Source organism: Crocodylus porosus, unplaced genomic scaffold, assembly GCF_001723895.1.
Source record: "Crocodylus porosus isolate Cpor-Errol unplaced genomic scaffold, CroPor_comp1, whole genome shotgun sequence".
Classification (NCBI taxonomy): domain Eukaryota; kingdom Metazoa; phylum Chordata; order Crocodylia; family Crocodylidae; genus Crocodylus; species Crocodylus porosus.
The window spans coordinates 1,743,214-1,760,405 of record NW_017728913.1 but is presented as its reverse complement, the minus strand read 5'-3'; the positions used below and the strand labels follow the sequence as shown (position 1 = coordinate 1,760,405).

The window sequence follows — 17,192 nt, the reverse complement described above, 5'->3', positions numbered from 1 at the left end:
ACTTCTTTTGATCTGTAGCTCCTTCCCATTTAATTACCTTCCCATTTAAATAAATGTCAGGCATTGATTAAGGACTATATAAGGGTATATATATAACATATATCCCTGAGGCACTGATTAAGGAAGTCCTGCTGGGTGCTTGTGATTCTGCACCTTTAAATTCAGTTTAAGAACATCAGCCCAGGCCAGTGGTTAATAATTTGATCAGGTACCTCACTGGCATGTACCTGAGTGGTATTCAATGTTTTTCAGTCAAAGAATCATTGCTCTTTTACCTAGGAGCAGATCAGGCACATGGTAGACAGACTAAGGAGGAGGCATAGGTGACAGGTAGGGGATGCATGGGGGTGCACGTTCCACCCCCCCCCCCGACAGAGTATAGAGGAAGAAGTGCAAATTTCTTTAAAAAATTGTAACAGTGCAAATATATGTGCAAAAATGGTGTTTTTTGTGTTTGTACCTCTGTATATTAATACCAGCCAAGATTTTTATAGCTAGTTTTACCACCACACAAATTATTACAGACAAGTCACAACCCCTGAAAATACAGGTCTTTTAGAATACTGATTTGGGTTTTACACCTAGAGTGTTAAGAGTGCAGCTCTACATTGAGTGTATTACTAAGATGCACTCAAAGAATAGTGTCTTCTTTTGAAATGATAAAATATTTAGCTAATATATTTTTCCATCTTGGAGCTAATTAAGCAATAACTGTAAAGGGAGCATGTGAGGCAATAATAATTTCTTATTGCGCTGATTAAATCTGAAGCCATGAGCAGCTGCTCTACTTATGTAGGATTCCCCCCTTTGGCATGTAGTACTCTGCACAGAAAGACTTGAGGGACTATTTTGTTGTTGTTTTATGAACTGTTTTTGTTTGCGTGTTTGTTTTTAACTTTTCGTGTGGTGGTTTGAAATAAAATAATTCATGTGAGTTAGAAGGACATGAAAGTAAAGAATTTGGAATTTATCAGTTAATCTGCTCAGAAAAACATCATGGTCGCATGCAAATTTCTGGTATCTGAGTCACTGCATTCCCTTTAATGTTCCATTAGATCTTAAAAGAGTTTGCTGTAAATGTTAACAAGAGTTCCTGCAGGGGGATTCTCATCAGTAACTTCCTCATAAGCATCACAGAAACACTAACATGAGAGTGACTCTATGGAAATAACCTACATTTTTCACTAGTCTGATTTGGATGTGTTGCTGGGCAACATAAGGTAGCAAAAGGGTTATATGTAGTCTCTGTAAATATGTGTAGGATCTATGTCAATTTTCAGGTAAAGAAAATAGATTTTTAGACAAACAAACTAGACCTAACAAAACACAGAAGTTGAAAACCCTGAAGTATACGGTAGTGAAAAGAAGTTATTGAAAAAAAGAATTGGAGAAGACCCAAAGCTGACGTATCCTGTTTGATTTTTTTGTTTCTGGCTGAAGGGCTTTGTATTTTGAAACGGGCTTTTGTGTCTCACTACTAGTTCTTTTAAATACTTGGGAGTGTGTTTGAGTGTGTCGACATTAATGTACTACTGCCTGATAGGTTAAGGTTCCTTTTAAGTGAGAGCTTTGTTCTTCCTAAATTGCTCAGGTCAGTTGTGCAACATACCCCTACCGTTTAAAAAAAAAAAAGAAAGAAAGAAAGAAAAAAGTGCTGAATAATCCCAGATGGCTGATGCAAACCTGCAGAATTTGCATCATCATTCAGCAGGAGTAACTTGGTATGACAGGAGCTTAAATACAAGCCCATGCGGAAGCAGAACTGGTTTCCAATGACAAGGCAGCACCAGCCTGTGCTGGGAGAGTTCAGATGTTAGGGAATAGCATTTAGATTTCAATGAAGAGTGAAAATACACCTTGAATGGTTTACCTGTGTGTAGGAACAGCTTAGAAGGCATTGGAAAGACACGGAGAGCAATTAGCTACTCACAAATAGAGGAAGAAACCTTAAGTGTCTGCCACAACTTTTTTTTTTTAAGTTTTGTTTGTTTTGAGTGTGCTGATTGCTAGCATGTTTAGGAAACCTGCTGTACCTACAGTCACTAATAGAAGCTATGTGGAGGGGCAATCTAATGGCAGGTTGCCTTCTATGGGCAGCAAAGAGCCAGTCCGGGAAGAAAAAGTAGTGCTGAAGAAAAAAGTAACTTTGTTGAGAGGGGTATCCATTATAATTGGTACTATCATTGGAGCAGGAATCTTCATCTCTCCTAAAGGAATTCTGGAGAACACCGGCAGCGTGGGAATGTCCTTGGTTGTCTGGACAGTGTGTGGTATCCTCTCACTGTTTGGTAAGTTAGTCAAAGTTTATAATTGCTCCTTTGGGACAGCTGGTGAATTCTTCTCTCCTTATTTTTGCTATTGGATATCAAAGATCAATCTGATGCTTGAGGACCAATAAGACTATGGATACTTATTTGTTATTTGATAGGCTCTTTCAATGGTACAGTTGTGTGCAATCTATATTGCCTCTCTCATGTGCATTATGGTATAAAACTCTACTGAAAGGCTTTATGAAGACTCTAAGACCAAACAGTGTTTTTAATGCATCCCTGATATATCAGGAGAGGGAAGTATCCATTACTGTATTGTGAAGTGTGGTATATGTTTGATGTTTTTGTTTTAAATGTATGGATTAGTTTACAGCATGCTTGCAAGGTGCTGGCAGCTGGAGAGATGGGCTGGTCATTTTGAACACCTGTGAGAAGTTTAAACAGCTTTTCTCAGTTCCCTGCTCATCTGATCCAGTTGACTAACAGAAACATTTACTGGCAAGAAATTGAATGAAATTAAAACTTTCTGCAACTGTTTTTCACTTCATTTATCAGTTCACGATATTTTATGAAAGACTGCATCCCCAAAATTGAGGAATTTCGAAACATGCACATAGTGTGAACTTTGTCTTCTGGAATGCATTTGGCTACAATTTTTGCACATTTTCATTAGTAAAAGTATTAGAACTCCTTATGAATGCCAATTTATTTGTCTTGTATAAAGAGCTGCATTCACAGTGGATATCAGCACCCTTGATTATGTGGAACAGAAGGTCTATTGACCAACTTAATGAGTTAATCACAAAAAACCCTGAGCAACTGACATGAATACTGGCTTTACTTAAAATCCAGACTACTTGTTTCTGGCACGTGGTAAAGAGGGAAAACACTTAAGTAGCACGTGCCTGCTTAATAGATGGGACATGTGAATTTTGCCTTGGGTAAATTGCCCAGGAACATTGATTGTTGTGAAGGAATACAAAGAATGAAAAAGAATGTTGAAAAATGTTAGGGCCCCTTCTCATCAGAGGTTGAATATATTTCATTAGAGAAAAAATATAAGACACAACAATAATTTGCCATCAAGCTGTGAAGGTACTGCCTAATACCCAAACCTTTCTCTTGAAGTAAACACAGTTTGGGATCCCGTTATATGCTGGCCTTTAGATAAAACTAAAGAGACAACCTTGCCTGAACACAGGATATTTGAATTTAACCTTCATAGTTATATGGTACATGAACAAAGTGATTAAATATAGTACATTATTTTTTCCCCTCTGCCTTTACATGTTGTAATAAGATGTCATACATTTTTCACATCATCCACACATTGTAAAATGTCATACATTCATATTGTGATATGTTGTGATAAAATGTCATACATACTATTTCTCGTCACTGGTGGTCCTGGTGATGCTCATTGATTGCAATATTACAACAGCTTCTTTCAAACTGATTCTGTCTTACAACCTTCCAGATAAAGTTGGCAAGAAAAAACACATCAACTGGTTTCTCTAAATGTGACTCTCCAATCACTTTAGGTAGAATATCAGTTATATATATTAATACCACACAAAGACTTCAGCAGGGCCCCAAATCGAAGCAAGTGCGATATGCATGGAGTTTTTAATAAAAACATGTTATAATGGCTGTAGAATACATCCCTATGAATGAAAAAAAAATGTATATTATGTAGAGCTTTCTCTATTGTCAGACTATATCACAGGCAAGTATGTATGTGACCAAGAACACTGGGCATACGAGTGGTTTTGAGTGTTGTGCCGCTTTGAAAAATGTGGTTTATACCTTAAAATGCTATAGCATTGTTGGCTGAGGGACTGCATCCTTGACCACTGCATATATATCACTGATCATAACACTGCAAGCCATGATTTATTGAAACCATATAGTTCTATTGATTCTGTATTCCTGCATGTTACTAAACCATTTATAACGGTATTTATGAGAAACACCTCTCCTTAACTAATGTTGTCCACACATGGAGCTGAGAACATTTGAGCCTCCTGGCTAAAATACTTTGTTCTTCTGCTCGGGGTCATCTGCTTTGCTGTTCTGTCAGTGGCCATGTCTACATGAAATTACTGTGTGTGAATGATTACTGTGCATTACTTTAGTACTTGCATAAACAGATAGTAAATAAATGTGGAGTAACCCAAGTTACTGTACAGTGGTGCTAGTGAATGTCTTCTTTGTGATGCTACTGTGCCTAATAATACTCCACAGTAGCGTTGCATCACAGTTTTTGCCATGCAACACTCCGGTGCACTAATATTGGGCTACTGCACCGTCAGGGTCTCAGGTAGACATGGCCACTGATTGACAAATTTGGACAGGAAGACTATGACTCTTAGGTCAGACTGGAAAAGACTGTGCCTTTCTCTGTAGCATGTGGTCTGGTCTCCTTCTTGTATTCATCCAAATTCATGTTAAGCAATTACTTCTGTCATAGCATTAGCAGTAGTCTAGGTTCCTCTATTTTTACCTGTGGGGTGTTACAGGGTGTTTTTTGGGTTTCTGGTTTTGTGCTTTGAAATTGTCTTTGTGGGTTTGAAATGGTCATATTGGGAATTCCTTGGGTAACAGTTTGCCTGAAAATACAGTGGTCCAGGAGACCCCTTTCAGTTCTTTGTTCTTATACTCCTAAATCCTTATAGTGGCTACCTACTCCCAAATGCTGCATGAAGGGTGAAGAAAGCAGGTGGCAGTCTTAGCGAATGCTCCACTGGTATGGTACCATTTTTCTCAAATCCATTTAAAAAAGGAACAACCATTCCTGACTTTTGCAGGAACAGACTACCACAACACCAATATTGTTTTATTTTATTAAGTGTAAACATGTTGAAGACTGTGTTCTCCTATTCTATTGAAGAAGAGTCCTCCTGTTAAGGGGGCATGAAGGCCCTCTACGTTTAAGACAGAAATGCAGTTTAGGAGCGCATATCAGACTGTGCGAGTGCTGAAAAACTTCATTCTGGGTGTTGGTTAGCCATTGTGCACGAGGAATTCATAGATATTAGGGTCAGAAGGGACCTCAGTAAGTCAACCCCCCCCCCAGTACTACAGTAAATTAACAGTACTTGCAAGTACATTCCTGTATCAAGAGTGCATGCTTCCTGACATTGTCTCATCAATATGTTTCACAACAAGGGTTAAAAGTGTACAATTTCCAGGCCTTTGTCATTTCAGTGGGTTCTGAACCAATGATGTGTCATCCTGACGGGACTTGTGTGATAGGTAACCAGACCAGTTAGCATGACACAGCATTTTCATTTACCTGTTCACTATGAATTGGTTGAGCAATGAAACATTGTATCAACAAATAAGCTATTCAGTGTCTTAGGATCAAATGTAATTGAATACATTACACGCACACATTATTTGAGGCTGCTTGAATTAATGAAAAAAAATTGAAGAATATTTAAGATTTAACCAGCTCTACTATTTACCCTGTTCCTACTGTTTGTTATACAACATAATATAAATACATTTTTCATAGGTGCACTCTGTTACGCGGAACTAGGAACATGCATCAAGAAATCTGGAGGCCATTACACATACATCCTGGAAGCCTTTGGACCATTACCTGCTTTTGTTAGAGTCTGGGTGGAACTGCTTGTAATACGGTGAGTCTCCTGTAGGTTTTCTTAACCCTTGTTGTTCCAATGTCAGTAAATTGAAACGCAGCAAAAAAACTTGACTGGTGATGGACAGAGATAGTCTAATGCATTTTGACTCTCAGACTTTATTCTGCTTCCGAACCGTTTTCTGTTTGGTTTGCTAGCACTGGCATTTTGGTTTGCAGACTCTCCCTCTGTGTCTTCTGGAAAAAACCCCAAATCAAACTACTTTTCATTCAAGTTCAGCTACAGTACTTGGTTGTATGGCTATGACATTACAAGGCTTACCCCTTGTTAGTAATATTTCTGGTGCCTATGCAGTAAATAATAATAATAATGAATTCAGATAGGACTTCTACTTGTACCCCTCATGTGTTTGGAACACATTACTATAGAACTGACTATGGCAACATATGATACCCCTGTTCAGCTTTTTATATTTATGCCTCCGTCACATAGCACAACCTTTTTAGATTTGAGGAGCCCCTCACTAGATTCCAGGAATCCCTCTGAAAATGTCTGCTCTTAGTTTTCGCTTGTGTTTTTTACAACAGATAAATACTAGAGTGATAATTCTGTTGCAGAGAACTCAGACCACAGCAGAGCAGAATGTTTTTGACACTCTGGATTCTTATTTGAAATCTCTGGGTTTATCTTATGATTTCAACACCTAACAGTATTAACATTATATGGCGCCCTGTGGTACCCTTGAAAGGGTCTCAAGGCACCCCAGAGTGCCATGGCAAACTGGTTGAGAATTACTGACATGGCTAGATGCAATAAAGGATGAAGAGCCATGAGAGTACATTATCTGACTCCCTAGTAGTAAGGCTCAATTATAACAGATTCATGCGTCAATATTTCTACTTCTTGTTATGGTCAAAAACAAGAAATAGCAAAAGTGCTTGGAAATTTAAATGCAACAAAACAAAACAAATTAAATGGTGGACTCTGATCCTGGAAAAATGGTATAACTCTATAATTGAGTTGGGCGAAATCCCAGATTCCTGGAAAGGCAGTTTTATTGTACTGGTTTTCAAGAAAGGTTTGAAAGATAAGCAAGAATTTTATCACTCTATAAGTTTGATAGATGTTTAAGTTAAAATTTTTGGGTGCCATTTGTTATATCATCTCATAGCATGGGTAAAAGGGGAAAATATATTACATGAACGTCAGACCGGATTTAGGGACAGATATTCCACTATAGATAACATTTCATTCTTCAATTTTTGAAACATAATTTATATGCAAATGCACAAATCAGCACCATGTATGTTGCATTTGTAGATTTGTCAAGAGCCTTTGATAGTATAGATAGAAGTAAACTTTGGGAAAAACTGATAAATGAAGGGATTGACCCTTCTCTTCTGCATTTGTTGATAAAATATTATAAAGATACATGGGCCCAAGTTAGGTAAGGCTTGAAGGGTGAACTCGCACAAAAAAATTGCATACAAAAGGGGTTAGACAAGGACATATTTTGGCCCCTGGCTATTTAATCTTTACATGAATGATATTATTAGAAATATGCAGGATGTCCATTTTCATCCCCCAAAATTATAAGCAACCCTGATTCCTATTTTAATGTATGCAGATGACATTGTTATACTGTCAATAAGTCCTATTGGATTACAGAGAGCAATTACAACTTTTGAGCATTTTTGTGGACAAAATAATTTAAAGATAATTTATGATAAATCCAAAATAATGTATTGGGGAAGTCATGGGGAACCAAACTTCAAGTTGTCAAAACCTATAGATATTTGATGTCTTATGCACAGCTTCTCCATCATGGAAACATCATATACAGTCAACTAAAATTAAGGCGACCCAATTGGTTGTGGCTATAAAGAAATTTTATGAAACAACAGCAGGGCGATCAGTCCAAGCTTTTATATCAGCATACAAAGCCAAAGCTACCTCTCAGATCTTATATGGCACTGAAGGATGGGGTTATGCCTCTAGTAATGATGTAGACATACCTCTCTTCTGGCTCTGCCTCCCTCAACTCCTGCATCTTTTCTGAGATTAGAGATGGGAATTGATTCTATTTTAACTAATACTATTATTAGAATGGTGGGATTTTGGTTTAAAATCTAATCTTTTACCATCTCATCTGCTTAAATTATGCTACATAGAAGATGTTAATTATCCCCCTCCTCTCCATTCACCCTGGTTAGCTTTTCTTTCCTGCACTTTTGCACTTTCTGGAATGGGATACTATCTCAAAGATAATGAAAGATCTTTCTCCCCCATTGAAAAGGTTCGAGCTTTCCAGAGGATACGATATATTGCCAGGCAGAATTATTTTGTGGTGGCTAGGGCTACTCGCATTGCCCCTTTATATACTCTCTGGAAATTAGATCAGGGGGGAGAAAGTTATCTACAGTTGGATCTCAATAATAAATGGCAATTCTCTTTGACTAGACTCAGGACTGAACAGATGCCCACAGCTGTTCTGGTTGGACGTAGATTTTCCATCCCAAGGGTTAAAAGATGTTGCCAGTCTTGTCTAGGAGTTGTGGAAGCTACTGTCCACTACGTGTTAGAATGTTCTTTATATAATGATATAAAAAGAACCTATTTATTACCGTACCTGCAGAAATTGATACACTTCTCAAACGGAGAGCAATTAATCTGGCTTTTGCAGCAAACAAATCCAAATGTAATAAACTGTCTCACAATTTTTGCTTACAAGGCTGGGGAGATAAGAGCTAAATATCCTTTATTACTGATATGAGTGATACATTTTACATTTTAACATTAGACTTGATTTTATTGTCTCCATTGTATAACAATATTATAGTTTCATGTCTTGATTTACTACTATATTTATATTAATAAAATGTTTTTATGTTGGTGGGCTCTATTTTTAGTATAATATTTGTAGTTTGGTTACTTTGTTCAAACATATTTGTATTATGGGTGTATATGTGTTATGTCATTTTTGGGAGCATGGCATTTACTCAGAATCCTAAAACAAATTAAAGATTTGGTTCGGTCCACAAGATACATGGCAGTTTAGGCTCTGTCATATTTAAACTGATTCAGTATTTTTACAACCTTTCAAACTTTTATAGAAAATCTTGTAATGATGAAAACCAGTAGAATATGTTTAAGTTAAACAGGATTATATGGAAATTGCTGGAACACTCAATTAAACTTCACAGAATACCATCCTGTTGATAGAAACTAAATTGCCCTGTGGAATTTAATATAAAATATTCAAGATATAAAATTGTATAGGACAATTTAAAAATTCTGTGGTAAAGTTATTAATCTCCACAGTCTTTTCCGATAGGGAACTTTGTCTCTGGAAAGAAAAATATTTTCTTAACATTGCAAATCAGCCCAAACGTCACACACTATGTTGGATCAGACTGCAAGAGAGTAAATAAAACTATCTAAAGAACATTTCTGGGTTAGCTGAGTGATCAGTGATACTGGCTCTCTCATTCACACACAGAGGAATATAATAACACTCAGTGCCTGCTTGCCCTCTCACACCAATTCAATCCTGGTATTATTTTAACTTCAGCTAATACCTTATTTACACAGGTGTAAATGAGAGAGAAATAAAGCTCCTAGAATTTAGACAGTGCACATTTACATCAGTTGAGATGTACAGAAACAGACTGAAGGTCAGATTAGAACTTCTAAGGTTTCACATGCAACTTCCTTCCTCAATTCCACCTCTTTCTTCCAGAGCTTTGCCTAGGCTTTTTAGAGACCTTAAAAAGAGACAGTGATAGCTAGCTGTGCCACCATTATTTTTACACCCCTATTTCCCTGCAAAATAAGCTCGCAGCGGCTCTAGAAAAGTCTTACGGGCTTTCATTTTTCTGGGGCCTTTGCTAAGAGTTGCAATCCACAAACAAAAAACTCAGTGGATCAATGTTACAGAGGTTTTTTTGCATTATATGAACAAAAAGATTATATGAAAAAAATTCCAAGTTCTGAAGAGCTTTTGTTTTCACTAGCAGGTATAAAAAAGGTTAATACCTTTTGATCAAGGTATAAATAGTATGATACCATGTGAGTGGAAACTTGTAATGTGCTGCCAGCACATACCATTTTTCTAAAAACTGGTGCAGCTGGCAGTATGTTCTTGTTCAACTCATGACGAAAAGCCTATTAGCAGCTACCATCTTTAAATGCTGTGGTGACTCCTGCATAGTTTTAAAGCTTAGTGGTAACATGGCTCTAGGGGGAAAAAAACCTCCCTAATTGCATTAGTGAAGGGAAGAGTACTAGTGAGAAATTCATTTAAATATGAGGGTTGGTAGGACAGTTTAAATGTCTCTTAGATTTGTAACAGTTCCTAAAATGATTGTGGGGGGAGGAAATGTTTGTTCTTAACTGTGTGCTCCAAGAGCCTGTGGGTGTGTTAACGCTGCAGTCTCTCACAGGGAAAAGGGCTTAGCTGAGAAAACTGCGTGCAACATTTTTGATTAAAAGAACTAATACACTTACAGGCCTTTAGTTCTCCCAATGGCAGCCAATTAGTTTACAGCAGTGAGAATCAGAAATACAATTCTACACAGAAATTTAGCAGTATGGTTCTATCTGCAAGCTATAACAAGTCTGTTCCCTTGGCTGGCTTTCAGATTTAATGATTCAGGGATGTTTTGACATTATTCTCATTCCATGTTAATATTTATTAGGTGTAAGGCCGGTCATGATGACAACAAAGGTTCTCATGACATCAGTGGGCTATTACTTTTAAAAGAAAACCAAAGTTACTTGGTGTTCTTCCTGTCTTTAACCATGTTAGTGCATGCTAGAATTTGTAAACCTTATGTAATACATTATCAATTCACATGAAGCTTGCACAACAGTGACTAATTTGCTGGTTTGAGAAATAGGAGGAAATAAGACCTGCAAATCATATTTGAAGTGACCACGTTTTTGTTACTGTTTTATTCTGCTTTGTTTGTAGGTGAATTGCTTAACTCGATAGGTAACAGGTTCCCCATTGTCACAGGCAAAAAGTTTCTCACTGTCACGTAACACTGCAAACACATTCCAAGTGTTGGGGGGAGTACATTTGTATTTGATATCTGGTGACCATTTAAAGGGACAGTTCCAGTCTCCATAAGTTATAGCAGCTTGTAGATGCTCTAACTTGTGCCAAGGGCCAGCCCCAGCATTGAGGGATGTAGCAAAGTAGTTTCCTTTCTCAGCTATGCTGAGTTTTAGCAAATTTCCTTTCCAAAACGTTTATAATCTTAGGTACAATTTAATCAGCAATCACAGTCCTGAGATAAAGCAGCTCCATGTTCCTGTATATATGTTGTCTATGCATTGCTATAGATTAACCATAATTTCTTGATTATTTCTTTCTGTCTACTTTAGGCCTGCTGCTACAGCAGTAATATCACTAGCATTTGGACGCCATATTTTAGAGCCATTGTTTATGCAATGTGAAATACCAGACCTTGCAATTAAGTTTATTACAGCAGTTGGCATCAGTAAGTATCAAACTTGGGGTTGCAGAGAAGGGTAAAGGTGTTAAAGTAGAAAATAATTGTATGTTAATTAGATTATCAAGTGATGTGAACTGTTACAGAATTACTTTGCATTCAGGAACTGCAAGGGTACGTGTGCATGTGTTTCTGTGTGCACATGCCCATGGACACTATTGTGAAAAAAATATCAAGTCATAGTAGTTTCTATATCAGGGCCTGATCTTATCCCAACTTCAGTCAATGGTGAAACACCTGTCTACTTCCAGTTTCACTCTCTAAGGAAGTAAGTGAGTAAACGGCAAAGAAATGGAGGAGCGATGCCAAGTTGTAAGTGCTCTGTCCAGGTTTTAGGAGATAAGAGTGCCAAGAGTGAGGCCAGGAAGCAACAGGCTACTTCTGATTGGTGCAAAGTCTGCATGAAATCATTAACACTGATCCTGCTCACTCCCAGTAAAGCTGTCAAATCCCATTACTTACTCTTTATTTTAGCTAAGTGATGAATCAGATTCTTTTCTTTCAGAGCAGGTGTTTTTCTCAGTGCAGGTATTACAGAGTAGTATGAATACACAGTAGGAAAAGCTCATCCTACTCTTTCTTATTTTGCAATTGGCACCTGCATTACAGAACTCTGGTTACTTTTTTTGGAATCAGGGTGCAAGTTCCTTGGCAGTGCTTTACAGAATAGCTAGTTTGGCAAATTCCTAACAGAGACATAACTATACTGGTAAACCTATGCCTTGTGTTGGCATTGTAAAATCAACTTTCAGCTAGTGAAGCAAGCCTTTATGGCGGTATGCAGATGAGCACAGACATTTGGTTCCATGCGGACAACTAGCAGCAGCACACCTTGTACTGCTGGTACTTGTCTCTGGGGAATGCGCCCTCTGGTATGTAGCAGGTTACCTCGGATGGGGTAGGGGATGCTGGCTTTTTTGACCCTGGGATCTCCTGAAATGAATCTCCCCCTCCCCTGCTTTCGGTGCTGCAAGGTAGCAGTGTGGGAAATGCCAGAATCTGCCATGTGTGGCACTGCATACTGGTGGTACCACATATTGCATGGCCACGCTCATTTGGACGTAGCCTGTGATGTCATAAAAGTACCATTTTGCTGCTATGTAATGTTTCATGTTTCTACACAAGAGATTTCTGATGACCCAGACACGTCCATCAGGAATCACACTTCTTTATACCTACCACTGACACAGCTACACTGACAGAAGTCTATAGTGCAGACTTCCGTTATGTAGCCCTAATAAAAGATTGTTCATTTTAATTTGGGAGCTAATATTTAAGAAACAAAAGGCCTGGAAAAGGGGAATTGGGGTGTGCTTAATAATCTAAGCCATGCAAAAAGACACTTATTTTACATAGGCAATTCAGTCAAATAGTTTCTTATTTAAGGTGTGGGATCTGGGTTGACCTTGACAATTCCAGTTTCCAGTGTAAAGAAATCTGTCATTTGTGGAAGTTCTTCATTGTAGACATTTTCTCCACCTGGTAACGCCCCCCCCCCCCAAAAAAAAAAAAAAAAAGAAAAAAAAAAAAAAAACTTTTAAAGCTGTGTCTATGTCCGAATCACCATGGGTTTCATATGGGTAATTGGATTAAGGGCTTCAGTGTTTGAGGTTAATAACTTTTTATAGTTACATGTGCCTAAAATAGTTCAGGAAAAGATAAGAGTAAAACAGATGTTCAGTAACTTTAAGGTCATTTAGACAGAAGGAATGTTACATGGGGACTCCAGTAGAGTGTTTTGTTAAGTACGTGTAATTGAAGCACAATGAGTGCACAATTTAAAATACAATTTTTATTACTTTTCATTTAATTGAAAATCTGTGCAATAAGCCAGGATTTCACACAGTAATTAACGAAAGATGCAGCTTTGCAGGAGGGTGGAGTTATACTGCAATAATTACACCCTTAAGGGAAATAGGAGTTAACAGAAAACTGTTGCTATGGTAACTGAAAAAGAGTTTGTGTGGAGCCAGGTAGGATGAGTGTCTCACTGAAACTAGAGATTCCTGTAGAAAGTCTTGTCAATTTGAGCAGTAATGTCAAGAGACACATTGACGCGTGGGATTTAGTTTTTAATTTTGTTCTTTGGATTACAGCCAACAACACCATAGCATTTCAAGGTGTGCATAATATGATATGATAGACATGCATAAGGGGCTGATTGCAAGTGCAAATGTATATAATTGTTCTTTATTTTGTTGTTATTATTAGTCGCTGTGTGTTTGCAATATAATGCTGGCAGTCAGGATCTTCTTGTGCTGTTTCCTGCATTCACTTGGAGAAAGACATACCTTTACAATGGAATTTAGTGCTGGAGAAGATAATCTCTGTTTCCATTCAAGAGCATAATTTAGTCTAAGTCAAGCAACAAGTCAGCCACCCTATTTTTTGCCTTTCTTTCCCACTTCTTGTCACTTCTTTTTGTTTGCTGTGATGGATGATGGTGGGTAATAAGAGTGCTTTCTGCAGATCTTGTTAGAAGCATCATTAAACTATGTGCTGGTAATGAGAGAGATTTTGTTCTGTAGCCTTGCCGCATTGGCTTTTGATCTCCTCAGCAAGCGTGATTCACAAGATAAGCAGGGTTGGGCCAGATTAGTACTTGGATGGGAACGTTCCCAGAAAAGCTAAGAACTGTGTTAATGATTCAACAAGTGACACAGTTTCCTTTGAAGCAGAAGAGTGCCTGAGCATTGTGGAAGGGCAGGGGATGTGTTACTGATGAGAGACAAAATGGACTTCCTAGGCAAAGTGTCCCTTTAAAAAATCCTATTACTTATTATTTTACAGCACGAAAGTACACATGAAATTCCTTTGCTGCCATGGAAACATTTAAAAGTCCTTGAAGCAAATGTCCTGCCAGTATAACCCAATCCTGTCTATATATTGTGCCCCTACCAGTTGGGCCTATCATAAGACTTTAGTGAGGTGATTCAGCCTAAACTTAATTGACTCATTATACATCAAAAACATATGCATGGGGATAATCTTTAGATTCCCTCCAAGTCTTCTGCCACAGAAGTGGAGCCCAGTTCCTTATTTCTTTCCACTGTCAGTATCATTTTATCTCAGTTTGTAAGCCACTGCAAGCAAGAAGCCTAGACATACACATTTCTTTTTAAATGAAATGTAATTTCTTCTTAACATTTATAGGATCCCCAGGTCTGGAGTCCCTTAGCTGCAGGCTTTGCAAGACCATAAAGTCTATGTTTCAAGTGGCTTAAATTAAATATCATATTTTTTGCTATGTCCACACAGTGCATAGTGAGGTGATTAATGTATGTTAATATGCTTGGGGATGTATTACATTATATAGGTATATTAAACTGTATTGTTGCCATGTTATCTGAGTGTGTATACAGTTTGAATGGAACCAGCTTAATCAGTTCACTGATTTGCATATTAAGCAAGAGAACCAGGTTGAAAACAGGTCAAAATCTGATATATGATTTATGAGTTTTTAACATGTTTGGGTGTATTACTTTGAGTATTTGGCACTAGAGAGAAGACTCAAATTTCCCTTGCCCTCGTGATCTGTCACAAAAGTGAAAAGCCCCAGTGGTATGAGACTAGACACAGGCAATTTTGTACTGAGGAAGTGCAGTCAGCATTGCCCTGAAAAACTTCCAGCATTTGCTGAAAAAAACTGAAATTTTTTGTTTGGCCAAGGCAGAAATTTGCATTAATTCAGAGCTTACTTGCAGAGGTGTAGCCAGCTGTTTCAGCACTCCAGGCAGAGGTGATGGGTGGGGAGAGGGAAATATGTTGAGTGGGGAGGGGAGTATCACTGTCACTCCAGTGGAAGCTGATTCTGCTAAAGCTATGGCTATAGCAGAATGCTTTTGCGTTGCTTCTCCTGGAGAAAAGGCAGCCACATGGGCTCCCTGCGGTCACTCCTGGTTTCTTGTTTGTTTCTTCTCCTCTCCCACAGACACAGGACTGTCTCCCACCTGGAAAAGCCTCCTGGGAGGTGTCATTCTACTCTCCCTGCTCCACAGATATGCTACTGGACCTGGGCCTGTGCCTGCCTGGCTCCTACAGATATGGGTGCAGGGATACCTCTGTTGTGGTTAAGACCCCTGGAAGGAGGGAGCCATTCTCTCTAAGATGGTGTCTGGGGCTGCTGCCCCCACTCACTAACCCCTAGTTATGCTACTCCTTATGTGATTCCAATTAATACCTTTTTCTCCAGCTTGGTAATTGCCAGTGCCATAAGTTATGATGCCAGGTATGTCTACAAAACACATTGCTTAGTTACATGGATGTACCTGATCTGGATCTGAATGGGCTAGCTCAGGTGCCCAAGGCAATATACCTAGTGAAGTAATCTACCTGGGCTAAAATACTATGCCAACTAGCCTGGGTGGAATGCTGTACTACATGGCGATAGTGCTTCTGATACCTGGGGTAGCTCAGTACAGACAGTCAAGAAGTCTGAGACTGAACTGATTCAGTCTTTGCAGGTTACTTTAAGGTGCAGAGATTAAATTGAAACAGAAGTGAATAGACTTTTACCTTTGATTCAGGAAATGCTGCCACATTTCTGCAGTGGCTCAGGTCAGAAGCTGGGGCATACTAGAACATGGCTCTCTGGCTGTGTGTTCACTTCCTCTTCTTGCTGCCCCGGAAGTCTCTGGAATTTGCAGTCTACAATCACAGCTGCGGAGTTGCTCATCACTTCTTCCTGTTTCCAGGTGCTTCTGGGATTTGTAGTCCACAATTGCAGCCAGCAGTAATTTTGGTATTTAACATCCAACCCTGGCCCCTGGCCCAAGCCCCAAGCTGGGGTTTGCTGCGGGGGGGAGACAGCCCCTCCCCCCACAGACTGGGCTGCATCCCCAGCTGTGCTTGCCCCTACATCAGCCCTCATTGCTATAGCTAGGAAGCAGAGGGGTGAGGCCAGTCCTGCTCTTTGGAGCAGACAGCACAGCCCAGTCCAGGGCTGAAAAGCATGTTGGGATGCTGGGGGACTGTGACTTAACTTGAACCAGGACGGGGTTTGAGACAGAAGTTTCGTAAACCAGTTTGACCCAAATCAGTTAAGTCTGATATTACATTCAACCAGGTTTATCTTAAATTAGGGCTGTGCAAAACACCATTGTTTCATTTCAATGTCTGTGTCACCATTTTGAAGGGCCACTGTTTCATTTTGTCATTGAATTTCATTTTGAAGCACTGTCCTGTTCGGTTTCATTGAAACTGTTTTGCTGTTTTGACTCATTTCAACGTTTCACCCATAGGCTATAATGGGGAATCATGAAAATGCCTAAAATGTTGTCATTTGTTGCCTAATTCAGATGCAAATTACAGGGATGGTAGCCCCTTCTGAGGGTGTGAACCCTGCCAAGTTTCAAGGAGATAGGTGGAGAGGTTGCTCAGAAAATACACCTCAAAGTCTTGAGAGCAAAATTCATGACACTTGCTGGCAGCGGCAGCCTCCTGTCATCCAGCGTGCAGATGCAGGGGCTCGTACACCTGGGAGGGCTGTGGGGCTGTGCCGGACTCCTCCTGGGGGTGCAGGCCCCTGGATTTGCACCTAATGACAGGAGCCTGCTGCTGCCATCTGGGACTGGCACTGAGTGCAGCCCACACCCAGTCCTGGGGAAGACTAATGCTGCTGTTGGCCCAAGACAGCAGTGGCAGCCTCCTGTCATCTGGGGACAGATCCAGGGACCTGCACCCCCAGGAGGGCTGCGGGGCTGTGCTGGACACTTCCTGGGGAGTTCAGACCCCCGGATGTATGCCAGATGACAGGAGGCTGCCGCTGCTGCAGGGACTTGTGCTGGGCAGAGCCCACACCC

At 39.4% G+C, this 17,192-nt stretch overlaps 1 protein-coding gene across 1 annotated transcript in view; it reads left to right on the top strand.

Moving 5' to 3' along the window:
- The first annotated feature begins 1,301 nt into the window (after window positions 1-1,301).
- SLC7A11 (solute carrier family 7 member 11) overlaps window positions 1,302-17,192 on the top strand; it is an 83,619-nt gene continuing 67,728 nt past the window's right edge. Inside the window, exons 1-3 of the mRNA XM_019534353.1 lie at window positions 1,302-2,288; window positions 5,788-5,914; window positions 11,264-11,379. Coding sequence (XP_019389898.1) covers window positions 2,012-2,288; window positions 5,788-5,914; window positions 11,264-11,379 — 520 coding nt within the window. The 5' untranslated portion in view covers window positions 1,302-2,011. The remainder of the gene's footprint in view (window positions 2,289-5,787; window positions 5,915-11,263; window positions 11,380-17,192) is intronic.